This window comes from Zonotrichia albicollis, chromosome 6, assembly GCF_047830755.1.
Source record: "Zonotrichia albicollis isolate bZonAlb1 chromosome 6, bZonAlb1.hap1, whole genome shotgun sequence".
Taxonomy (NCBI): domain Eukaryota; kingdom Metazoa; phylum Chordata; class Aves; order Passeriformes; family Passerellidae; genus Zonotrichia; species Zonotrichia albicollis.
The window spans coordinates 62,387,422-62,413,826 of record NC_133824.1 but is presented as its reverse complement, the minus strand read 5'-3'; the positions used below and the strand labels follow the sequence as shown (position 1 = coordinate 62,413,826).

Sequence of the window (26,405 nt, the reverse complement as noted above, 5' to 3'; positions counted from 1 at the left end):
CAGGCCCAGCTGCCCTCAGAGCCCATATCCTGCTGTCCCTCCTCCTTCCTGCTGTGAAAAACCAGGTTCACTTTCCTGGTAAAGTTTAAAAGTTTCATAGAGGACAGTAGGATACAAAAATAAAGCAAAGGTAACAGCTGGGTGCTTGGCATTCAGCCAAGAGCACTCCTGCTATTTTGGAGAAACCCTTTACTATTATATTTTCACTATATCATCTTTCTATTGTATCAGCCTACTGCATATTCATCATTATGCATATTTAAACTTTCCCCAAAATTAGTTTATGGGTTCTAAGAACTGTTCAGCATTGGGTCCACCTTTTCAGAGCATGCACATTTTTTGCTGTGGTTTTAGTCCATTATCATCTCCTCAGTCTGTGTTTTGCTCTGTAATTTTTACACACAGGTGTTGACAGCAGTAGGGTCTCCATCACACATTCACTGAGGCAGTTCAATTATCACAAGCATAACTAGATCAGCTGTTTCACTACTATGTGTAAGTTTAGTTAACAGCAGAAATAAAAACTGTATAGCAAAGTTACTTTCACATTATACATATAGAATCCAATTTTTTTAGTATTTTTGAAAAGCCAGTAAAAATCCCACCCCCATTTCCAGGCTATTTGCAGATAACCAGCTATCCAAGTTCTCCTTATCTTTAATTATTTTTTTTAATGCTCCTTTCCTGTTTGATACAGCTTGTTCCTCCATTTAACCTTTCTTTAAGCTTTGCCAATTATTTTTCACTCTGACTTTACAATTTATCTAAACGGACACCAGTGTCTTTTCCCTGTAAAAGTTTATTTGTGTACAAAACAAACCAGTTTTGACTTTGACATTTTTTATAAAAAGTCCATAATGCATCACAAAACTAAGGCATGTAAAAAAAAATACAGCTGGCTTCCCATGGGTTCACTGCCTTTTTTCAGTGCCACAGAAATTCAGAGTCCTTGAAGCTTGCTGAAAATACCAAAAAAAAGCAGTATTTAGAAGGTTTATTTTAAATATAGTTCATAATGTTCTCCTATTTCTTTATCTAGGAAGGACTTGCTAATGTTTTGAACTATTTAAAGACCTAAACTATCTCATGGTGTGATATTTTTTATATTAAAGTAGAAGTTAAATGGGCTGACCCATTATTAATTCCCTGGGAAGGTTTCTCCAACAAAGAGAAGATAAATTTATGCTTTTCCTAATGGATTCTACATCATTATTTCAAACAGGTAAATTTGCATCCATTTTAAGCCCATTGTTACATTTTAATACTTTTTTGGTGTTGCAACTGGTTTTTCTCCAGTCAGTGGAATTAAAAAGTGCAGATTTAAAAATCTGTGAAATCAAAGCCTGAAAGTGGCTTCTGGGCTTGATAATTATCACAAAATGAAGTAAAATTTTTTCCTAAATTTAATTAACTCATGTAACATCCATCATCCCCAGAAACAAATCTCTAATCTCCCCAATTAGTTCCCTATCATTGAAAATCAGGCAATCATCTCCTTTTACTTTTGAATCGTGCTTCCCATCACTGATATTTGTAATTTCTACATTTATTGCTCCAGTTCTGGGCATTTAGATTTGTTGCACTGCCTAACTATGAAGTGTAAGTTAAGCTGCTGAAATATTAATAACATTTTAATACTTTTTTGGTGTTACAGCTAGCTTTTCCCCAGTCAGTGGAATGAAGAGGTGCAAATTTAAAAATACATGAAATCAAAGCCTGAAAGTGGCTTCTGGGCTTGATAATTATCACAAAATGAAGTAAATTTTTTTCCTAAATTTAATTAACTCATGCAAAAACTGGTCCTAAATTTAATTAATTTATGTAACAACCATCATCCCGAGAAACAAATCTGCTCCCCAATTAGTTCCCTATCACTGAAAATCAGGCAATCATCTCCTTTCACTTTTGAATTGTGCTTCCCATCACTGATATTTGTAATTTCTACATTTATTGCTTTAGTTCTGGGCATTTGGACTTGTTGCACTGCCTAAGTATGAAGTGTAAGTTAAGCTGCTGAAATATTAATAACATTTTAATACTTTTTTGGTGTTACAGCTAGCTTTTCTCCAGTCAGTGGAATGAAGAGGTGCAAATTTAAAAATACATGAAATCAAAGCCTGAAAGTGGCTTCTGGGCTTGATAATTATCACAAAATGAAGTAAATTTTTTCCCTAAATTTAATTAACTCATGCAAAAACTGGTCCTAAATTTAATTAATTTATGTAACAACCATCATCCCCAGAAACAAATCTGCTCCCCAATTGGTTCCCTATCACTGAAAATCAGGCAGTCATCTCCTTTTACTTCTGAATTGTGCTTTTCATCACTGATATTTGTAATTTCTACATTTATTGCTTTAGTTCTGGGTCACCTTAGATTTGTTGCACTGCCTAAGTATGAAGTGTAAGTTAAGCTGCTGAAATATTAAAATATTACAAATTTTATGTGGTTTTTATCTTATTTTCCTGATAATCAGAAACTCAGCGCATAAGAAATAAATATTTACCTGTCTTCAACTGTCTTGTTGGAGGGGTAGAACACCTTGAAGCAAAATCCACTTCTGGGGAACGAGCCCTGTGAAGGAAAAAGGGGGGAAAATCCCATTTATGAGAGGAAAATGGGAGTGCAGGGCTGAGGAGGGAGGGAGGGGGGCGCTCACGGGGTTGATGCAGAGGCACTCGCTGCTGGTGACACTGAAGGGGTCGTGTTTGTCAGCCGTGACCAGCACGTCCGGCAGGGGGTAAACCCTCAGCGAGTAATCGTAGGCCCAGAACACGGGGCTGACGTACAGGGGCAGCGGGCTCAGGTGGCCCTGCGACAGGATGGTCTTCACAAACTGCAACCAAAAACACACACAAACATTATAAGTGTTAATGGTTATAAGCATTGTATCTGCCACAGGATGGTCTTCACAAACTGCAACCAAAAAAACAAACATACAAACATTTTGTTTTAATGGTTACACCTGAGATTAAATCGTCTTCACAAACTGCAACCAAAAACAAACACACAAACATTATAAACATTACTGGTTATAAGCATTATACCTGCGACAGGATGGTCTTCACAAACTGCAACAAAAACACACACACAAACATTATAAGCGTTAATGGTTATAAGCATTGTATCTGCCACAGGATGGTCTTCACAACCTGCAACCAAAAAACAAACACACAAACATTATAAGTGTTAATGGTTATAAGCATTATATCTGCGACAGGATGGTCTTCACAAACTGCAACCAAAAACAAACACAAACATTATAAACATTATTGGTTATAAGCGTTATACCTGTGACAGGATGGTCTTCACAACCTGCAACCAAAAAACAAACACACAAACATTATAAGCATTAATGGTTATAAGCGTTATATCTGCAACAGGATGGTCTTCACAAACTGCAACCAAAAAAACAAATACACAAACATTTGGTTATAAACATTATATCTGGGACAGGATGGTCTTCACAAACTGCAACCAAAAACAAACACACAAACATTTGGTTAGAAATATATGAGGTGTTTATCCCCTGGGATAAAATGGTCTTCACAAACTGCAACAAAAAACCTCACAAACATTTGGTTATAAGCGTTATATCTGGGACAGGATGGTCTTCACAAACTGCAACCAAAAACAAACACACAAACATTGTAAGCATTATTGGTTATAAGCATTATATCTGCGACAGGATGGTCTTCACAAACTGCAACAAACACACAAACATTTGGTTTTAATCGTTACACCTGTGTCTTCACAAACTGCAACCAAAAACAAACACACAAACATTTGGTTAGAAATATATGAGGTGTTTATCCCCTGGGATAAAATGGTCTTCACAAACTGCAACAAAAAACCTCACAAACATTTGGTTATAAGCATTATATCTGCCACAGGATGGTCTTCACAAACTGCAACCAAAAACACAAACACACAAACATTTCATTTTAATCATTACACCTGAGATTAAATCGTCTTCACAAACTGCAACCAAAAACAAACACACAAACATTTCATTTTAATCGTTAAACCTGGGATGGAATCGTCTTCACAAACTGCAACCAAAAAACAAACACACAAACATTTCATTTTAATCGTTACACCTGAGATTAAATCGTCTTCACAAACTGCAACCAAAAACAAACACACAAACACTTGGTTAGAAATATATGAGGCGTTTATCCCCTGGGATAAAATGGTCTTCACAAACTGCAACAAAAAACCTCACAAACATTTGGTTATAAGCGTTATATCTGCAACAGGATGGTCTTCACAAACTGCAACCAAAAAAACAAATACACAAACATTTGGTTATAAACATTATATCTGGGACAGGATGGTCTTCACAAAATGCAACCAAAAAAACCACCAAAAACAAAACAAAACAAAATTTTAAAAAATTAAAAAACAACAAAGGAGAAGAAAACCCACAAACATTTGGTGATAAGCATTACACCTGGGATAAAATGGTCTTCACAAACTGCAACAAAAAACCCCACAAGCATTTGGTTATAAGCATTGTATCTGCGACAGGATGGTCTTCACAAACTGCAACCAAAAAAACAAACACACAGACATTATAAACATTATTGGTTATAAGCATTATATCTGCCACAGGATGGTCTTCACAAACTGCAACCAAAAACACAAACACACAAACATTTGGTTTTAATCGTTACACCTGTGTCTTCACAAATTGCAACAGCAAAAACAAACACACAAACATTTGGTTATAAGCATTATATCTGCCACAGGATGGTCTTCACAAACTGCAACCAAAAAAACAAATACACAAACATTTGGTTTTAATCGTTACACCTGTGTCTTCACAAACTGCAACCAAAAACAAACACACAGACACTTGGTTAGAAATATATGAGGTGTTTATCCCCTGGGATAAAATGGTCTTCACAAACTGCAACAAAAAACCTCACAAACATTTGGTTATAAGCATTATATCTGGGACAGGATGGTCTTCACAAACTGTAACCAAAAAAACAAATACACAAACATTTGGTTATAAACATTATATCTGGGACAGGATGGTCTTCACAAACTGCAACCAAAAACACAAACACACAAACATTTCATTTTAATCGTTACACCTGAGATTAAATCGTCTTCACAAACTGCAACCAAAAACAAACAAACATTGTAAGCATTATTGGTTATAAGCATTATATCTGGGACAGGATGGTCTTCACAAACTGCAACCAAAACACAAACACACAAACATTTGGTTTTAATCGTTACACCTGTGTCTTCACAAATTGCAACAGCAAAAACAAACACACAGACATTTGGTTAGAAATATACGAGGCGTTTATCCCCTGGGATAAAATGGTCTTCACAAACTGCAACAAAAAAGCCCCAAAAACAAACAAAAATTACATAAAAAAACCAAACAGAAAAAAACAAACAAAAAAAGATAAACAAAAAACCCAACAAAACAAAAAAAAACCCAAACCACAAATATTTGGTTTTAAGCATTACACCTGGGATAAAATGGTCCTTTTACAAACTGCAACAAAAACTCCACAAACACTTGGTTTGAAACATATGAAGCATTTATCCCCTGAGATAAAATGGTCTCTACAAACTGCAAAAAAAAACCCAAAAAAACCCAAAAACACTTGGTTGGAAATGTTTGAAGCACTTATCACCTCGGATAAAATGGTCTTCACAAACTGGAACCAAAAAAACAACAAAAAAAATTTAAAAAAAACACCACACAAACACTTGGTTTGAAATGTTTGAAGCATTTATCTCCTGGGATAAAATGGTCTTCACAAACTGCAACCAAAAAAACCAAAAACAAGAACAAAAAATTAAAAAAACCCCAACCAATACTCACTTGGTTTTAAACATTACACCTGGGATAAAATTATCCTTACAAACTGCAACAAAAACCCCACAAACACTCGTTTTCAAGCATTACCCCTGGGATAATATGCTCTTCACAAACTGCAAATAAAACCCCACAAATCTTGGTTTGAAGCATTTGCTGCAAGCTCAGTCCACCCCTGCACGTGTCAGTGTGGGTTAATAAAGAGTTAAAGTTTAAAGTTTTTAAAACTGGAAATTTTTGGGGTTTTTTTGCGTCTCATTCCTGCTAATTATTTAGAATTAGAAATTAATGATTTCTAGAGTAAAGCAGTGAGCTGCTCCTTCCTTTCTTCAGCTGTGGGGTTTTAATAATTGTAATAAAAAAGCCTTTTTAAAGGCCAGGATTTGAAATGTCACAATTATCTCATCAATCAGACTCTCCAGGAGAATCCTCCAGCCCAGAAAGCACCAACACTGCCACAACTCTCAATTTTTTGGCTTTTCTTTTCCTTACTGCTTCCCAGTTAACCACCCTTAAAAAGTCTTTTCCCTCGACTGAAGAAATAATTTGATTCCCAGATGATTTTCCTTTCTTTGGGACAAAATTTCCCTCTCTCTTGTTTTTTTTTTTTTTTTTTTTTCCCACTGATGGTTGAATTAAAATAGGCCAAAAAGGAAAAGTGGAGTATGCAAAAAACAACCTGCAGGAAGTGCTGCAATTTTACATTTTCCTTCCTGGAGAGGCCTGGATGAGGACAGGGAAGTGTCAGGGATGTGAATCCCACAAAACCAAGGCAGCTCAGTGTCCATGGGGTGTTCACAGAAACACTCAGCAAAAACACCTTTCTGAGGCAAAAAAACCACAAAAACCTCGTGTAAAATAAATAAAACCATTCTCCATCCATCAGCCAGGACCACCTGGATGCTTCTCATCCCATTATTTCAGTAAATCCCCCCAGCTCCTGCTGTGGATTCACTGAGTGCCACCACAACCCAGAGCTCACTGATGGGTGAGGAGCAGAATTTCAATTTTCAGCTGAGGAGACAAAACAAGCAGATGAATTTTAGAGGAATTTGCTGCTTTACTGCAAATGGCACTGGGGAACCAATCAAATCTTTACAAAAATGGTAATTTCCATTCAAATTTGCCTTTAGGAATCTTGGCAGGACGTTGAGGGTTGGAGGGCAGCTCCACTGTGACAGAATCACTCAATCCCACCTTAAATTATCATGGTCTGAGTTATTTGCTGTCAAAATGTCACGAAAAACAAGAATTCTCAATGTATAAATCCTTCTCACAACCCCCCTGGGTTATTCATGCAGTGTGGCACAAAAATGAGCATCAGAGCCCCCAAAATCCAGCCCTGCTGAGCAGTAAAATCAAAAATCTTGGCAAAAATTGTGAATTAACTCACTCACATGGTTGGGAATGTCCATGGTGCTGCTTGGGAAGCGAACACAGTTCCTGCACATTTTGTTGACCAAATCTTCCCGGAAAATAATGATTTCCTGGGTGCAGTACTGAACCCTGAGTGAAAACAGCAGGGAAATTAATTCAGGTGAACCTGAAAATGAGGGAGATGCATTAGAAAGCTGATCTCCCTCTAATACAGATAACTGAATGAAAATAATACTATCCCTTATATATTAAATATCATTTTTTAGCACTACTTCATTTCTTCACTGATTTTTTTTTGTCTTAGCATATTTAAAACTAGTTACAATTCATGAAAGTGAAGAGTTCTATTAATTTGAAAAATTTAAGGCAAATTTTCCTCAAAATTTAAAGGCTTTGAAAACTATATTTGCACATAATTTATTTAAAAAATTAGCAGTTACACGGTTACCTGCAGGGATTTGTGGTGAAAACTGAAAATGGCACCAGCTGTCTGAATTCCTGAGTGATATTTTCAGCCAGGGGAGGTCTAAAATAAATAACAGAGGTATCAACAAAGACTCTTACCATCTTTAACTCAAATTTCACTCAAAATTCCAAGATGTGAGGAAGGGAAGCAAACTGACCTTGGTAAAATGGAACCAGGCCCAGGATCTTCAGGACCAGGGACAAACACAAATCGGCTACTGCAAAAAAAAAAAACAGAAAAAAAAGAAGTTTAACAAATCACTTTTGTATAAACTGATTTAAAAACTGGGTCTGATGCTCTGAATTCAGAGAGCAGGAGCCAGGGAAGTATCCCAGGGGGAGACCTTGGCTCCCTCATTAGCACTTTCCATGCCCAAGCTATTTTAGATAAAATCAAGATCACCCTGCTCCCAAACAAAGCTTGCAGGCCTGTTACAAAAGCAGCTTTTTATCTGATCACAGCTGCCTCACAAGACACAGAAAATAGGGTAACTCTCAGCTCCTGCCAGCAATGAAAGGCTTCACAAAATAAACAGATTTCCCCTTGCTCTGTACCTTTGGTGGATGCTGGGATATTCACATATAATATCTGCCAGAGCCTTCAAGGAACCTGGGAAAAGCAGGGACAACCCCTGGTTAGAAATAAACAAATAAACACACCTTGGGTGGATTCCCCCTCTGCTGAAAGGGTTTCTTTTCTGCTCTCTTCATTTGTTTGCCAGCATGATTTCAATTCAGTGCACATGTCTGGCTGTTTGCAAGGACCTCACCTTTCAGGGACTGGATTTGATTTCTGCCATATGGTGCAGATGAAAAATTTCCACAGAAGAAAAAGCAGGTGGGAGGTGCAGAGGAATAACCTGGGGGAAGAGAGGGTCTGTGAGTGTCTTTACCCATCCACTCAGCACCAGCCCATCCCAGGAAAGGCAGCAACTCAAACAGCACTCCAGGTTCTGCTGCTATCAATACACCTGACTGATTTTCTTGATCCAGGCTGGTTTTAGCTCAGAAAGGGGATGGCAATGCACAAATGTCACTTTGAGGGGGCCCTGTGGCATTTCCAGGCTGAGCCCCAGCAGTGTTTGTGTGTATCCAACTCCTGCCCCAGCCACAGAATCACACCAAGTGCAATTATTATAAATAATGCCATTTTTAAATGCATTATTGCCTTCAAGAGGAAAACAGCAAACAGGCAGCACTGGGCTGCTATTAACCTCCCTGATCATCCCAATTTAAGGGCTCTGCCAGCATCCAATTCCCCCTCTGGCATTACAAAGCAGCAGTAACTGGAATTGCCTGAGCAGCTTGAGGATCTGATGAGTGCTCACAACCTCACCCATTAACTGCTTCAAAGCAAAGGGGGGGAAAAAGAAACCTGATTCCCATCCCTGAAATAAAAATAGAAACAGCTACTCAGGCATTCATCTCACAGCCCAGTTCCTCTCCATTTTCCTGACACACAGAATCACACTTGGATTTACTTCACTGCTTTTCAAAGGGCTGGTAAATAGAAGAGAATTGCTTAGCCCAGAGAAATGGCTCATCAATATTGTCCCTCCTCTCCCCCACAGCTGCTGGCTCAGTTGATAATTAAGAAGTCATTACTGGCCTGTAAAGTCTCAGAACAGCAAAGGCAAGGTGTGCATCCCTGCATTTGAGCTCAGCACACACAGCTCAGGGAGCAAAGTCCCTTCCTGCCCTCATTCCCTGCAGGCCTGCCCCTCCAGCCCGCTGTGCCCAGCTTGGATCCACACTGAACTGCTTTGGAACTCCTGCCTGACTCTGCTCCTTTGTGCCCAGCTCCCTTTTGGAGAGTGTGGGATCTCAGCATCTCAGGACTGAGGTGTCACCGAGAGCACCCTTGGGGGGCTCGGGAGTCCTGGAATGTTCCAGAAGTGTCTGGTGGCTGGACTTTGATCCTACACAGGAGACGACACCTGTATGAGGACAGGAGGGTTTCACCGGGGTGAATGGTGAAGGGATTGGTTAATTAGAGAGTGAAACACAGGGTTTAGGATTTCTGTACAGGGGGGTTTAGAGAAGTAAGATGGAGGACTTGGGGCGTGTCCTGTCCTTCTTCTTCTTCTTCTTCTTCTTCTCCTCCATCTTCTGTGGTGATGGTGGCACTTTGGGATTGGTCATTACTGAAAGTGCACCCGGCAATAAGAATAAATGGTATTGGGGAAAAATGATAAATATTGTACACGTAACTTTGGGTATAAAGATAGGTGAGTGTGCTCATGGCTGGCTGCTGAGCAGAGCTCTGTCAGGCTGAAAGAAAATCTTTTAGATAAACAATTAATAAACACCAAGACCGAAAGAAGAACTGAAGCCTCTTCTCGTCCTTTGATTCGCGGGCTGCCCCAAGGCCACTCCGGGCCTTTCCAGGCCCTCCAAACAGCCAAAAACCGACAGAGAGGAGCAGCTTCCCACCCTGAACTCTGGGCTGCTTTCAAACTCACACTTCCACTGTGCCCCAGGCAGGAGGGACAGGCTGTTCCCAAACTCAAGGAGCAATTCAGAAATGCTGCTTTATATTGCATAAATGTTTTATCCAGTGCTGTCCCCATTACTGATCCCAGAATCCTGCAGTGACTTGGGTTGGAAGGGACCTTAAATCCCATTCCATTCCGCCCCATTCCATGGGCAGGGACATCTCCCACTGTCCCAGGCTGCTCCAAACCCATCCAGCCTGGCCTTGGGATGCAGGGGCAGCCCCAGCTGCTCTGGCAATTCCAGCCCAGCCAGGAATTCCTCATTCCCAATCTCCCATCTGGCAGTGGGCAGCAATGCTCATCTCTCTCAATTAAGGAATTAGCCTTCAAGCTAAACCCAGGAAGAACTTCCAGGAGCAAGGGAAACATTCCTATCACAACCCAGAAAATGGCCAAAACCCTGTTTGCACTAAGAATTTATAAAAACTAATCAGGCAAACAAGGTTTAGAGTGGAAGCAACTCTCCCCTACCTGCAAACATCATGTGAAGCTTTTCCAGCACCTCTGCTTGGTCCAGCCACACGTCGGACACAAACACAAACATGGCGTCCTCATTCTCCTCCTCCAGCTGCCTCAGCTTGGCAGAAGCCTTCACTGATGTTGAGGAAGGGCCTCCAAAGAAGTTGATGTTCCCATAGAAGGCTCTGCAGCATTGAAATGCCCCAGTCAGGACCCCAGCATGGTTTGGGTTCAAAGGGACTTCAGAGCTCATCCCATTCCAGTGGGATCCCTTCCACTCCCACTGTCCCAGGGATCCACTCTCCCAGCAACAAGGAGATTCTGATTCCCATGGAACAGCTGCCTGGCCTGGCCATTGAGAAGGGTTTACATCCCCATTTCCATTAATAAGCACAACCCAAAGGGTTGTGGAAGGGTTTTTCTGCCAACCCTGCAGTGCCTCCAAGCCCAGAACTGCTTCCTTAAAATGAGATTTATTTTAAAGCATTTGGGGAGGAGGAAGAATAACAGACTGGAATGTCAGAGAAATTACAAAATAACAATGATCTTACTTAGAAAGCCCTGGGAAAACATGGAGTGAGGCTGCCAAAAGTCACTTTTGTACCTCGTGGTAGCAGAAGGCTCAGTGGGCGGAAATCCAAAAGCGTTCACATGGAAAACTTCATCTTCATACCAGCCTAGGAGGTTTTGGAAGAGCAAAACAGCACAAGAACCCTTGAGTTTTTCCAAGAGCATCATGTCCCAGACATTAGTCAGAGCTGGCAGCCGTGCTGCACTGCCAGCCCCAGCCTCCACCAATCCCTCTCTGTGGCAGCAGAACCAGAGCAGGGAAAGATTGGGGTGGAAAAAGGGCTGAGAGGGAAATCAACTTTGTTTTTAAACCCCAGCTATTCCTGATTTGCTGCACAGCCACAGAACAACCCCTGAAGCACACAAGGATTGCCTGATTTTGCTGGCCCCATCCCACAGCTCCTTGTCTCAAACCCCACTGCTGAGAACAGAAGGAACTTGGTGATTGATTGATTTATTGATTTATTTGTCCCCACTCTCATTTCTGCTCCCAGCTTCTTCTTACAAGCAGAAAACACCCCAGAAAACAGACTGAGACCATGGATCTTGCACAGAGGAACATTCCACAGACAGAAATAGCCTCTTTTTTTTTTCTCTTTTTTTTTTTTTTTTTTTTTTTTTTTTTTTTTTTTTTTTTTGCTAAAACAAGGCTCCAAAACTGCAAGCTCTTACATCATCCTAATGAGAAGCCTCATTAAAAAGCTTTGCCAGCACGCAGCAATATTTTCAGACCATTAAATCATTCCTCTGGTTATTCCAGGCTGTCTTCCTAATCCACTCATAACTTCCCCAAGCATGCTGGGGCCAATCCTCAAAGCTGCTCACGTTCCCCAAAACCCCCAAATTCCTCCTCTCTGCCTCCAGAGCCACAGCAAAAGCTGAAGGCCAAAAAATGTCAGTGATGGTCACCAAAATGAGACTTCTCTGCTCAGCCACAGCTTGAGCAGAATAATTTATTACCAGCTAAAACATAAAGCCAGAGTGCTTTACCTTCTGCCAGAACAAAGGAGGATTCAGTGTACAACCCACTGTGGAACTGGTGAGGGAAGGTTAAGGAATGTATTTTTCTTAGATTTAAAGTAAGTTTTGGAAGCAAAATTTTGCTAATGGATTTGGATTTGAAAGGTCACAGGCTGCCTGAAGAGCCTGGAAATTGCCTGGTACCCGAGCAGGTAAGCCCAGAGAGAGCCCAGGAACTGGAGCAGGCTCTGCTTCCATGGGGAGGGAAAGCCCAAAGTCCAAGGGAAAGGCAGGACCAGGAATTGCAAACGAAGGAGAAAGAGCTGCAGCTGCCAAGATGGAATCCTGAACGGTCAGCATTGATTTGCTGCTCAATTTCAGATCCTGCAGCTCCACAGGGAATTCCATCCCAACAAAAGGATATTGCTTTACTAAGGTCTAGCTGCACCACTCCTGTGGGGTCTTCTAGGAAAAACTTCCCCTACAAAACAGGATTCATTAACAAAGCAAAATACAGCAAACACACTAATACTTCAATCAGAAACATCTATCAGTCAGCATTTAGAAATCATTTGGTTGGTTTAATGTTTTAAGGTGGCAAGAAATGAAAATAATGTCATTTATAGGAAATGTAGCTCAGCAGCTTCCCTGGGAGCTGCTGCAGTTGGGATTGCTGGTGCTCCCCTCCCTGAAATCACAGTGCAAGTCCAAACTCAGCCACTGGAAGCTCTAGCCCCTCAAGAAGGGACAAGCCAAAAAATCCTCACTGCTTCTGGCTGCTGGCATAAAAATTTTATAGTGGGAAGACAAATAAAGACATTTCCACACACACACTGGCACTGAATGCCTGTGGAAAAGTCTCTCAGAATGAGTCAGTGTGAGATACTGAAGTTTTCTAATTTAAATGTATTACAGCACTGAATGAGCACTGATCAGAGACCCCACAGCAAAAAGGAACTCACCCCTTGAGCTGAGTGATCATCCCCAGCACAATGAGCAGTGATCAGAGACCCCCAGCAAAAGGAACTCACCTTGAGCTGAGTGATCATCCCCAGGACAATGAGCAGTGATCAGAGGCCCCAAAGAGAAAAAGGAACTCACCTTGAGCTGAGTGATCATCCCCAGCACAATGAGCACTGATCAGAGGCCCCAAAGAGAAAAAGGAACTCACTTTGAGCTGAGTGATCATCCCCAGCACAATGAGCAGTGATCAGAGACCCCACACAAAAAGGAACTCACCTCCTTGAGCTGAGTGATCATCCCCAGCACAATGAGCAGTGATCAGAGACCCCAAAGAGAAAAAGGAACTCACCCCTTGAGCTGTGATCATCCCCAGCACAATGAGCACTGAACAGACCCCACAGCAAAAGGAACTCACCTTGAGCTGAGTGATCATCCCCAGCACAATGAGCACTGAACAGACCCCACACAAAAAGGAACTCACCCCTTGAGCTGAGTGATCATCCCAGCACAATGAGCACTGAAGAGACCCCACAGCAAAAGGAACTCACCTTGAGCTGTGATCATCCCCAGCACAATGAGCACTGAACAGACCCCACAGCAAAAGGAACTCACCTTGAGCTGAGTGATCATCCCCAGCACAATGAGCACTGAACAGACCCCACACAAAAAGGAACTCACCCCTTGAGCTGAGTGATCATCCCCAGCACAATGAGCAGTGATCAGAGACCCCAAAGAGAAAAAGGAACTCACCTTGAGCTGAGTGATCATCCCAGCACAATGAGCACTGATCAGAGGCCCCAAAGAGAAAAAGGAACTCACCTTGAGCTGAGTGATCATCCCAGCACAATGAGCACTGAACAGAGACCCCAAAGAGAAAAAGGAACTCACCTTGAGCTGAGTGATCATCCCCAGCACAATGAGCAGTGATCAGAGACCCCACAGCAAAAGGAACTCACCTTGAGCTGAGTGATCATCCCCAGCACAATGAGCAGCGATCAGAGACCCCAAAGAGAAAAAGGAACTCACCTTGAGCTGAGTGATCATCCCCAGCACAATGAGCAGTGATCAGAGACCCCAAAGAGCAAAAGGAACTCACCTTGAGCTGAGTGATCATCCCCAGCACAATGAGCAGTGATCACAGACCCCACACAAAAAGGAACTCACTTTGAGCTGAGTGATCATCCCAGCACAATGAGCAGTGATCAGAGACCCCAAAGAGAAAAAGGAACTCACCTTGAGCTGAGTGATCATCCCCAGCACAATGAGCACTGAACAGAGACCCCAAAGAGAAAAAGGAACTCACCCCCTGAGCTGAGTGATCATCCCCAGCACAATGAGCAGTGATCAGACCCCACAGCAAAAGGAACTCACCTCCTTGAGCTGAGTGATCATCCCCAGCACAATCACTTCTCCCACCTTAGCTGGACTGCCCAACAGAGTCTCCACTGTCTTTAGCTGGGGTCAAAGGCAAAGAATCCAATCAGAGTCAAATCAAACCCTCCAAACTCAAACTGCCTTGCTTGCTTTTCCCCCCAAAGCCCCCCACAGGACATGGCTGTGCATGAACACCCAGCTGAGCCAGAGGATCCAGGCTCGTCACCAAAATCTGAGCTTATTTCTGAATGTGCCTTAGGAGATTGCCAATAGTGGCTGCTAGCATAAAGAACTGCTGTCATTATTTGGATTAAAACTGCAAAGAACTCCGAACTTCTTACCTGGAATTTGTTCTTGCTGTCATCAGGATGAGCATCCACTGGTGAAGGAGTGAACAGCTCATGTCTGTGAGTCCTCTGCACAAACCAAAATTGAAGTGATTCAGTTTAAAAAGAAATGAGCACTGCCAAAAAGCCAGTTTGCTACAAGCACTATGCAAAAGATAAAGTTCTTCAGAAAGAAGAAAGTAAGAACTTCAGAAAGTTCTGACTCCATCCAACAACTTTTAATAATTCTTTTGACAAGAATTTACTTCCAAGAAGCAGATGATCAATAACACCAGATCATAAAACTAAGCCTAAAAATGCATTGGGTAATAAAATAAGCCTAAAAAAAGTGTCACGAAAGCATCTGTGAGGCTGCTAAGGAAGTTCTTGGTGACAAGCTGGGAGGCAGAGGGTTTGTGAGGGAGAGCAGGGTGTGTGTCCGGGAGGAGCAGGGTGTGTGTCTGGGAGGAGCAGAGAGCAGGCTGTGTGTCTGGAAGCTGCAGGGTGAGTGTCCGGAAGCTGCAGGCTGTGTGTCTGGAAGCTGCAGGGTGTGTGTCTGGAAGAAGCAGGAGGGCAGGGTGTGTGTCTGGGAGGAGCACAGAGCAGGGTGTGTGTCTGGAAGGAGCAGGGTGTGTGTCCAGAAGGAACAGGGTGTTTCTGGAAGGAGCAGGGTGTGTCTGGGAGGAGCAGGGTGTGTGTCCGGAAGGAGCAGGGTGTGTTTCTGGAAGGATTAGGGTGTGTGTCCAGGAGGAGCAGGGTGTGTTTCTGGAAGAAGCAGGAGGGCAGGGTGTGTTCCTGGAAGGAGCAGGGTGTGTGTCTGGGAGGAGCAGGGTGTGTGTCTGGAAGCTGCAGGGTGTATGTCCAGGAACAGCAGGGTGTGTTTCTGGGAGGAGCAGAGAGCAGGGTGTGTTTTTGGAAGCTGCAGGCTGTGTTTTTGGAAGCTGCAGGGTGTGTGTCCGGAAGCTGCAGGCTGTGTGTCCGGAAGGAGCAGGGTGTGTGTCTGGAAGGAGCAGGGTGTGTGTCCAGAAGGAGCAGGATGTTTCTGGAAGGAGCAAGGAACAGGGTGTGTTTCCAGAAGGAGCAGGGAGCAGGGTGTGTGTCCGGGAGGAGCAGGGTGTGCATCTGGGAGGAGCAGGGTGTGTGTCTGGGAGGAGCAGAGAGCAGGCTGTGTTTTTGGAAGCTGCAGGGTGTGTTTCAGGAAGGAGCAGGGTGCAGGGTGTGTGTCCAGGAGCAGCAGGGTGTGTTTCTGGGAGGAGCAGGCTGTGTTTTTGGAAGCTGCAGGCTGTGTGTCTGGAAGAAGCAGGGTGTGTGTCTGGGAGCAGCAGGGTGTGTGTCTGGGAGGAACAGGGTGTGTGTCTGGAAGCTGCAGGGTGTGTTTCTGGGAGGAGCAGGGTGTGTCCGGGAGGAGCAGGGTGTGTCTGGAAGGAGCAGGAGAGCAGAGTGTATTTCTTAGAGGAGCAGGGTGTGTGTCTGGGAGCAGCAGGGTGTTTCTGGAAGGAGCAGGGTGTGTGTCTGGAAGGAGCAGGGTGTATGTCCAGGAGGAGCAGGGTGTGTTTCTGGAAGGAGAAAGGGAGAGCAGGGTGTGTGTCCGGGAGGAGCAGGCTGTGTATCCGGAAGCTGCAGGCTGTGTGTCCGGAAGGAGCAGGGTGTGTTTCTGGAAGGAGCAGGGTGTGTTTCAGGAAGGAGCAGGGTGTGTTTCAGGAAGGAGCAGGATGTTTCTGGAAGGAGCAAGGAACAGGGTGTGTTTCCAGAAGGAGCAGGGAGCAGGGTGTGTGTCCGGGAGGAGCAGGGTGTGTGTCCGGAAGGAGCAGGGTGTGTGTCCGGAAGGAACAGGGAGCAGGGTGTGTGTCTGGAAGGAGCAGGATGTTTCTGGAAGGAGCAAGGAACAGGGTGTGTGTCCGGGAGGAGCAGGGTGTTTCTGGGAGGAGCAGAGAGCAGGGTGTGTTTTTGGAAGCTGCAGGGTGTGTGTCTGGAAGCTGCAGGGTGTGTTTCTGGGAGGAGCAGGGTGTGTCTGGAAGGAGCAGGCTGTGTGTCCGGGAGGAGCAGGCTGTGTGTCTGGAAGGAGCAGGGTGTGTGTATGGGAGGAGCAGGAGAGCAGGGTGTATTTCTGAGAGGAGCAGGGTGTGTGTCCGAGAGGAGCAGGCTGTGTGTCTCGAAGAAGCAGGGTGTGTGTCCGGGAGGAGCAGGGTGTGTTTCTGGAAGGAGCAGGCTGTGTTTTTGGAAGCTGCAGGCTGTGTGTCCGGGAGCAGCAGGGTGTGTGTCTGGAAGGAGCAGGCTGTGTGTCCGAGAGGAGCAGGCGAGCAGGGTGTGTGTCTGGGAAGAGAAGGGAGAGCAGGGTGTGTTTCTGGAAGGAGCAGGGTGTGTATCTGAGAGGAGCAGGATGTTTCTGGAAGGAGCAAGGAACAGGGTGTGTTTCCAGAAGGAGCAGGGAGCAGGGTGTGTGTCCGGGAGGAGCAGGGTGTGTTTCTGGGAGCAGCAGGGTGTGTGTCCGGGAGGAGCAAGGAGCAGGCTGTGTTTTTGGAAGCTGCAGGCTGTGTGTCTGGAAGCTGCAGGGTGTGTTTTTGGAAGCTGCAGGGTTTGCGTCTGGAAGAAGCAGGAGGGCAGGGTGTGTGTCCGGAAGCTGCAGGCTGTGTTTCTGGAAGGAGCAGGAGAGCAGGGTGTGTTTCTGGGAGGAGCAGGGTGCAGGGTGTGTTTCTGGAAGGAACAGGGTGTGTTTCTGGGAGGAGCAGGGTGTGTCTGGAAGGAGCAGGGTGCAGGCTGTGTTTCTGGAAGGAGCAGGGTGTGTTTCTGGGAGGATCAGGCTCCCTCCCGTCGCTCTCACCTGCTGCACGATGCTGTAGCGCTCCCGGAACAGCTCCGCCTTGTCCCGGGCAGTCCCAAACAAACTCGGCCTGGGCAGGTCAGTCATGGCCAGGCTGCAGGGAACCAACACAACCCCAGCGTCACACAGGGATATTCCCACAGCAAGAGGAGCTCCTGATCTCAAAGGCCTGCGAGGCTGCAAAAGCTGCACCCTGATTTAGGCACATTCCTGAGTTTCTGCATTTCTGCCTCCACTTCATTCCCCTCTAACCCACAGGCCTTGAGATTTATCCTTCCACCCAAAGAGACCTCTGCAGAAATCCATTAATCCATTTTAAAAAAAGCAGTTATGCCTTTAAGCAGTTGTGAACAAAAGCATTATTCCTGCAGTTTCTCACCAGCTGCTCCTAATTTTTCTTTGTTACTGTTAGGAGCTCTCCTTAGAAACCCCCCAGGGCTTCAGGGAGCTGCAAGATACAGATTAAGAAATAGATACAGGCAACAGACTGATCAAATTTATTAAAAAAATAAATTTAAACAGCCCAATGTGAGAAAAAAAATAACCCCAAACTACCTTTGGTGATGTATGACCTTAGCCTTACTGTCTTTTTTATTCATTAGGTGGAATAAACTTGGTTTATGGTCTTAAACATTTATTACTTTTCTCACTCAGGCTTCAGCTGAACAGAGCCAAGAGGGAAAGATTAAAACCAGACTTATCCTGTAGAGGTTTTGTTCTTAAAAGGGGAAGTGCTTGAAATTTAAAATACGAGGGACTTACGGCAGAAACTTCTTTCTTTCTGAATTATAAATAAAACGTGGGATGTCAAAGGCTCCAATAATGTTGAAAACATTTTCTCTGAAATAAGAACAGTGACAGCGTTAACTGAGTGTTACCTTCCAAGCAAAACCCCTCTGTTAATCCATGAAGTGGGTGAAACAAATGACAAATTGTGTTGTTCACTATCATCACCACTTCTCTATCTATTTTATTTTCTATTTCTTAGTCTATTTACTAGTCTATTTTCTTCTTCATCTTTCAGTTAAATAATGAAAAAGACTTGTCCCTGTGATCTGTAGAGTTTTTCCCTTCAGGACTCTGCACTGAGAATCTGTACAAATGGATTTCTCTTCACTTCTGGAGCAGAAAAAAACCTACACTGAGTATAAAAAAACACCACAAAGAAGAGTCACCCTCACACCATCTGCATCATAAAGATTCCAATGGCAAGGAGCAAAGCTAAACCCAAATTTTCTCCATCCTGAGAGACAGGGGATGACAGGATCTAATTGACATGCCCAGCAAACCATCTCTTTTCATGCCCTGCATCAATGATGTGAACACGAAAGGAAACACATCCATCAGCATCAAAATGTTCTCAGAAACTCCAGTAATTGCTCCACACTTTGTTATCACAGAAGGGAAATCAATCAGGGCTTCAAAAAACTAAACACAAAAGCAGGAGCAGGCACCCCAGAGGAAAACTTCTCCAAAGTGCTTTCAGAAAAGAAAGGAACAAAAGCAACTCGAGATAACTTTCATCTAGAGCAAAGCAAATAAAGCATGGCCAGAAGTGTTGGTTAATATTCCACCTGCAGCACACCCAGCACAACCCCAGGAGCTGAATTCCAGAATTCCAGGTTCTGTTCAGGGCCCCTGGAGGCCCAGCCATGAGAACAAAGGCTCCAAGGAGCAACCTGGTGATGCCCTGTGCAGGCTGCCCTAGAGCAGGGGCTGGATGGAGCTCCAGAATAAAGCAGGGATTTATCCAAAGCATCTCCTCCATGGATCCACCTTGGGCAGCACCAGAGCCCAGCCAGGGCTGCACCCAAGATGAACCAAAATGGCCCCAAAATGCACGGCCGGGCACGGGCTCTGTCCCTGGGATCAGTTCTGCTCCATTTGCACCTTGCAGTTCATTGTCCCATTCCAGCTTTAGCCCAGGCAGTCCCACCCTGCTTGTTTTTCTCTCTCCAGCCCACGGGGTTTGTGCTCTGGGGCTGAGATTTGGGTCATTTGTCCTTGGTGCCCAGCTGGAGCAGGAATTGTTTTGTCTCCCTGCTCTGTGCACAGAGCTCAAAACTGCCCCTCATCAGAACCATCCCTGATATGGAGCCCAGACCCTCCCACTAAAGCAGCACAGAATGTGAAACATAGAAAAGCTGAACCTGAGGCATCAACTCCATCACTACCCTGGGCAACTTCTCCATGAAGAAATGTTCCCAATTTCCAATCCAAACCTGCCCCGGCCCAGCCTGAGGCCGTTCCCTCTGCTCCTGTCCCTGTTCCCTGGAGCAGAGCCCGACCCCCCTGGCTGTGCCCTCCTGGCAGGAGCTGTGCAGAGCCACAAGGGCCCCTGGGCCTGCTTTGCTCCAGGTGAGCCCTGCCCGGCTCCTCAGGGATTCTGCAGCCCCTGCCCGGCTCCTCAGGGATTCTGCAGCCCCTGCCCAGCTCCCTCAGGGATTCTGCAGCCCCTGCCCGGCTCCTCAGGGATTCTGCAGCCCCTGCCCGGCTCCCTCAGGGATTCTGCAGCCCCTTCCAGCTCCCTCAGGGATTCTGCAGCCCCTTCCAGCTCCTCAGGGATTCTGCAGGCCCTGCCCGGCTCCTCAGGGATTCTGCAGCCCCTGCCCGGCTCCCTCAGGGATTCTGCAGCCCCTGCCCAGCTCCCTCAGGGATTCTGCAGCCCCTGCCCGGCTCCCTCAGGGATTCTGCAGCCCCTGCCCGGCTCCCTCAGGGATTCTGCAGGCCCTGCCCGGCTCCCTCAGGGATTCTGCGGCCCCTGCCCGGCTCCCTCAGGGATTCTGCGGCCCCTGCCCGGCTCCTCAGGGATTCTGCAGCCCCTTCCAGCTCCCTCAGGGATTCTGCAGCCCCTGCCCAGCTCCCTCAGGGATTCTGCAGGCCCTGCCCGGCTCCCTCAGGGATTCTGCAGCCCCTGCCCGGCTCCTCAGGGATTCCCCAACCCCTTCCCAGCTCCCTCAGCCTCTCCTGGGGATCCCTGTCTGAAGGGAAATACAGGTTGGATATCAGGAAGAAGTTTTTTACAGAAAGGGTGACAAAGTTCTGGAATGGCTGCCCAGGGAGGTGGTGCAGTCCCCATCCCAGGGTGTGTTTAACAAAGCCTGGATGTGGCACTGGGTGCCAGGGCTGAGTTTTTGTCTCCCTGCTCTGTGCACAGAGCTCACCATCCCCTCATATGGAGCCCAGACCCACACACTAAAGCAGCACAGAACGTGAAAATATAAAAGTTAAACCTGAGGCACCACTGGAGCAAAGGCAAAAGCACAAGAGAGCAATGCCTGCAGACAGTGCCTGGCACTCCTGTCCCCAGGAGGAACAAGGAAATGCCAGCAGCTGCCACAAGTGCCCAGAGCATTTGTAATGTCACCCTACATGGCCTCATCCGGGGCACGGCTGCATTCCTGGACTGCTGCTTCCACCAGGGGCTGCTCAATCATGTTGGATGACACTGGAAAGAAAAATCCCAAGGGTTAAACCTGCAGCAAGGAAGGAAGTGAGTCTCCAACATCTCACATTCAATGGCTGAGTCTCCTCACAGGAACACGCACAAATAATTCATGTATGGATCACTTCATATTGCCACCAAAAGGACACATTCCATTGGGGAAAAAATACCCCAAACATGCAGAACAAGACAATTATAGTTTATGCAAAGCTGCCAAATATATCACAAATGTGTTAGAGCTGAGCTCTCACATTCTGGAGGCTAATTTGGTTCCAGAACATTATCACAAGAATTGCTGCCTGAAGTATTTCAACACAGTTGTAGGGACAGGCATATTGTTGTTTTCATTAATTTATACTGATAACTTAAATGAGTTTGAAGACCTCCCCACACTCATAGGTAAGAATTTCTTCAAAATATTCCATTAAAATATTCCTTCAAAATATTTCGTCAAATATTCCATCAAAATATTCCTTCAAAATATCCCATCAAAATACTCCTTCAAAATATTCCTTCAAATTATTCTTTCAAAATATTCACTCAAAATATTCCATCAAAATATTCCTTCAAATTATTCTTTCAAAATATTCACTCAAAATATCCCATCAAAATATTCCTTCAAAATATTCCTTCAAATTACTCTTTCAAAATATTCACTCAAAATATTCCATCAAAATATTCCATCAAAATATTCCTTCAAAATATTCCTTCAAATTATTCTTTCAAAATATTCACTCAAAATATTACATCAAAATATTCCTTCAAAATATTCCATCAAAATATTCCTTCAAAACATTTCTTCAAATATTCCATCAAAATATTTCTTCAAATTATTCTTTCAAAATATTCACTCAAAATATTCCATCAAAATATTCCTTCAAAATATTCCATCAAAATATTCCTTCAAAATATTTCTTCAAATATTCCATCAAAATATTCCTTCAAATTATTCTTTCAAAATATTCACTCAAAATATTACATCAAAATATTCCTTCAAAATATTCCATCAAAATATTCCGTCAAATTATTCTTTCAAAATATTCACTCAAAATATTCCATCAAAATATTCCACCAAAATATTCCATCAAAATATTCCTTCAAAATTATTCCATTAAATTATTCCATCAAAATATTCCTTCAAATTATTCTTTCAAAATATTCCTTCAAAATTATTCCTTCAAAATATTCCTTCAAAATATTCATTCAAGATATTCCTTCAAAATCTCCCATCCATTCCTGCCCTCTGACAGTGGGAAGCCATTCCCTGTTTCCTGTCCCTCCAATGTGTAAAAAAATTTTAAAACTTTAATATTTAAAATTGCGGTTTCAGGTACAAAGATGCCCAAACAAACTTTTAGTAATTGTCACATTGTCGCAAATCTCAGTGTTTAACCAAAATAAAAGGCCAAAAAATACATTTATTTCAAATCAACCCTTTATATCACAATGACACCTCAGTGCCTCTGCTGCCAGTCACTGTCTTTGTCTTGGTGACATCAGAAATGCCAGGAAAAGTGGCTCCAAAAAAAAGAAATTGTTTACTTACAAGGCTGTTTTTCAACTGTATCGATGACATTTTCAATTATTTCATCAAGTTCTCCCTCACTGGTGGACTGGAAAGCTTCAGTGAGATACTTCAGGGCATCCCTAATCCCAGAGGAGAAAGCACAAAAAGCAATCAGTGTTCAATAGTTGACACAAACTGTGCTGATTTTGGCAGGTGTGCACATCAGCACCACATGGTTTGTGGTTAAAAAGCAGAAATAATCAGAAATAATTAGCTCTGTATAATAGCACGTTGCTTTAAGTCAAAGAAAAAAATCATTGGGATTGAAAATATCAAGGGGAAAGATGTGGAGAACCTCAGCCTCACACAAAATATTCCATGTTGGAAGGGAATTCTGGAGACCCTGTGGTCCAACCTTGCCCTGGAAGCAGGAGAAAGTTGCATATTTATTGTGCAGGGCCCTGTGGAGCCAAGCCTTGAGAGCTTCCAGTGGGGGAGATTCCAGCACTTCTCTACTCCATCAACTTCAAAGTTTAATTAAATTTCAGTGAAGAATTAAATGTCTCTTGCCCTGCCACTGTGCATCCTTGAGAACACTTCTCACTTTTAGGAAGACTGGGATTAGCTCCTCATGAATCTTCCCTTCTTGGGGCTAAATCAACCCGAATCCTTCACATCCTCTCCATGCCAGGTTCTCTGACCCTCTAATCATGGAATCCCAAATTGGTTTGGGTTGGAAGGGGCCTTAAAGCTCATCTCATTCCAACTCCCTGCCATGGCAGGGACACCTCTCACTGTCCCAGGGTGTCCCAGTGTCCAGCCTGGCCTTGGGCACTGCCAGGGATCCAGGGGCAGCCACAGCTGCTCTGGCAATTCCAGCCCAGCCAGGAATTCCCAATTCCCAATCTCCCATCCATCCCTGCCCTCTGGCACTGGGAGCCATTCCCCGGCTCCTGTCCCTCCATCCCTTGTCCCCAGTCCCTCTGCAGCTCTCCTGGAGCCCCTTCAGGCCCTGCCAGGGGCTCTCAGGTCCCCCTGGATCCTTCCCTTCCCCATGTGAGCATTCCCAGTTATCCTGTTTCCCCAGCAGAGGTGCATTTTTGAACCATTTTGGCTCCTGGGTGGTAACTCCTGCACAGAATTCCTGGAATTGCCTCACCTATGGATCCAATTCCCCTTTTCCCAGCTCTCCCAGTGCCCATCCTTCCTGGTTTTCAGCTCTTTCCTGTGGAACAGCTCCTTGATCCTGTGGGTTTAATTAAACCCCAGCTGTTTTTCCCCCTAAAATGCGAGGATTTGATCAATTCCTGAACCTGGATGGCACCAACAGCAACAACTTCTGTCCCTTCAGGCCCTGCCAGGGGCTCTGAGCTCTGCCTGGAGCCTTCTCCTCTCCAGGATGAACATTCCCAGCTCTCCCAGCCTGGCTCCAGAGGGGCTCCAGCCCTGGAGCAGCTCCATGGGTTCCTCTGGATCATTCCGGCAGCTCCACATCCCTCATTTTGGACTCCGAATCCGGGTGCAGCCCTGAAGCTGGGATGTCACCAGAGCAGAGTTTCCAGCTTGTCCTGCTTCCCCACAGCCTCCAGCTCAGGACCACCTCTACAGCCCCCACAGGAGCTGCTGTGGTTTAACAATATATTTGAAACTGGAGTTATTTTAATTCTCCATAACACAAGATTTAGAAATCAGGTTCTTCCCTCAACCTTAGTCAAGAATCCCACATTAAAAGTAACAATTTTCTTAGTAATGTCATCTGCTGGCCAGCCCAAGTGGCATTTTGGTGATCAGCCTGACCTTCAAAGTCCCTCAGCCCATGGAACTCTGGAGTCAGGAGTTCTGGACTTGTGCTCCTCTCTAATGAAAGTATCAGGGCACTGTCCAAAATAATCACATCCCAACCACGACAGAGAGAGAATTTAATTGATATTAACACACACGAGAAAGAAAGGGAAAATAAGAGTGATGGGAGACCAAATCTCTTTTAAATCATGACACCTTCCATTGCAAGCAGGAATCCCTTCTCATTGACCTTGGCATCTCTAAATAACACATCCTATTATACTGGAAATACACTATTCCTGTATTTGGAAATGCCATTGCTTCCTCTAGCAAAGAGTGCTGAGCACAAGACCGGCAAGTGGAACTCAGATCCCAGCGCTGTAAGGGTCAGAGGCTGACAAAAACACTCAACCAAACACCCGGCACCAGCATCAGGGAGGGCTGCAAGAGACCTTTGGTGGCACCCAGGGTCACGAGAGGGATGGATGGACAGACGGAGGGATGGATGACAGAAGGAAGGGGCGCGCAGCAGCAGGACAGGCTAAAGTTGGCTTTGGAGGAGCCCTCAGAGGCCTCTATGCGGGAGAAGGAGGAAAAGCGGGGAAATGCAGCCCCGGCCGCGGGGGACGCGGAGCGGCCCCGGTCCCATCCCCATCCCGCACCGGCGCTCCCCGGGCCCGAGCCCGCCCGGGGCCGATCCCTGCGGGGCCGGAGCAAGATCTGGGACCGGAGCAGGATCCGGGGCTGGGGCAGTGTCCGGGACCGGAGCAGGGTCGGGCCCGGCGCTACTCACGGGCGCAGGACGAGCCCCCGCAGCCGGAACGCGGAGCTCAGGCGGCGCCGCAGCCGCTCGGGCTCCATGGCGGAGATGGCGCCAAAAGCGGCCGGGCCGCCCCCTCAGGTCGGGCCGGCCCCGCTGCGGGAGGAGCCGGGCACGGCCCCGCTCTGCCAGGCTGGAAACAGCGCCGGTGCCCGACCCGGCTTGGAGCAGCGATTGTCCCCTGAACTGGCACTGATGGGCACCGCCAGTGCTGAGGGCAGCTCCGGACCGCTCCTGGCGGGAGACATGGAGGGGCTGGAGCGGGGCTGGAGCTGGGAAGGGTCTGGAGCCCCAGGAGAGGCTGAGGGAGCTGGGAAGGGGTTGCAGAATCCCTGAGGGAGCTGAGCAGGGGCTGGAGAATCCCTGAGGGAGCTGAGCAGGGGTTGCAGAATCCCTGAGGAGCCGGGCAGGGGCTGCAGAATCCCTGAGGAGCCGGGCAGGGGCTGCAGAATCCCTGAGGAGCCGGGCAGGGGCTGCAGAATCCCTGAGGAGCTGGGCAGGGGCTGCAGAATCCCTGAGGAGCTGGGCAGGGCTCACCTGGAGCAAAGCAGGCCCAGGGGCCCTTGTGGCTCTGCACAGCTCCTGCCAGGAGGGCACAGCCGGGGGGGTCGGGCTCTGCTCCAGGGAACAGGGACAGGAGCAGAGGGAACGGCCTCAGGCTGGGCCGGGGCAGCTCAGGGTGGGCCCAGCAGGAATTTCCCCATGGAAAGGTTTGTCCAGCCCTGGCACAGATTTTCAGGGCAGTGGTGGAGTCGCCATCCTTGGAAAGATTTAAACACCGTCTGGATGTGGGATATGGGGACACGGGGCAGTGGTGGCCTTGGCAGATTCCACATTCATAGAGGGCTTTTCCTACCTCAACAATTCCCTGATTCCATAAAACACTTGCTGTGACTGACACAAGTTACCCAATCCAATTATCCACACTATCACTTTATTCCTTTGTAGCTCACAATATTTCTCCCTGCTCTTTCCCTGCAGGCCCAGCACAGGCTCCTCTGCATCTCCAGTTCTCCAGAGTCTCTCACTTCAGATTTTCTTGGCACAAAACATCCATCAAACACATCTGACTGTGAATTGGTCCTGCGAGCACAGGATGCTCTCCAGGACTGCTTTTACATAATCACAGCATCCCAGAATGGTTTGGAAGAGAAAAGACTTTAAAACTTATCTCATCCCACCCCCTGCCATGGCAG

General features: G+C 45.6%; 1 protein-coding gene across 4 annotated transcripts; it reads right to left on the bottom strand.

Annotated features, from left to right (window-relative positions):
- Positions 1 to 593: 593 nt before the first annotated feature.
- POLE2 (DNA polymerase epsilon 2, accessory subunit) lies at positions 594 to 25,469 on the bottom strand. 4 transcript variants are annotated; one of them, XM_074544147.1, is made up of 20 exons: positions 25,183 to 25,469; positions 22,647 to 22,747; positions 21,028 to 21,103; positions 18,418 to 18,495; positions 17,656 to 17,749; positions 14,850 to 14,924; positions 14,506 to 14,589; positions 12,596 to 12,652; positions 12,202 to 12,250; positions 11,246 to 11,318; positions 10,654 to 10,826; positions 8,458 to 8,547; positions 8,243 to 8,297; positions 7,846 to 7,905; positions 7,671 to 7,748; positions 7,243 to 7,351; positions 3,048 to 3,071; positions 2,660 to 2,836; positions 2,507 to 2,574; positions 594 to 959 (listed from the first exon to the last, which is right to left on the bottom strand). In XM_074544147.1, the coding sequence occupies exons 1-20, from the start codon at positions 25,248 to 25,250 to the stop codon at positions 941 to 943; spliced, it is 1,608 nt and encodes a 535-aa protein (XP_074400248.1). In that variant the 5' UTR covers positions 25,251 to 25,469; the 3' UTR covers positions 594 to 940. The 4 variants fall into 4 exon arrangements, with proteins under 4 accessions (XP_074400248.1, XP_074400249.1, XP_074400250.1 ...); XM_074544148.1 differs by lacking the exon at positions 3,048 to 3,071 and having other exon boundaries at positions 25,183 to 25,466; XM_074544149.1 differs by lacking the exons at positions 594 to 959; positions 2,507 to 2,574; positions 2,660 to 2,836; positions 3,048 to 3,071 and adding an exon at positions 4,492 to 4,545 and having other exon boundaries at positions 25,183 to 25,468.
- Between the last annotated feature and the right edge of the window lie 936 nt (positions 25,470 to 26,405).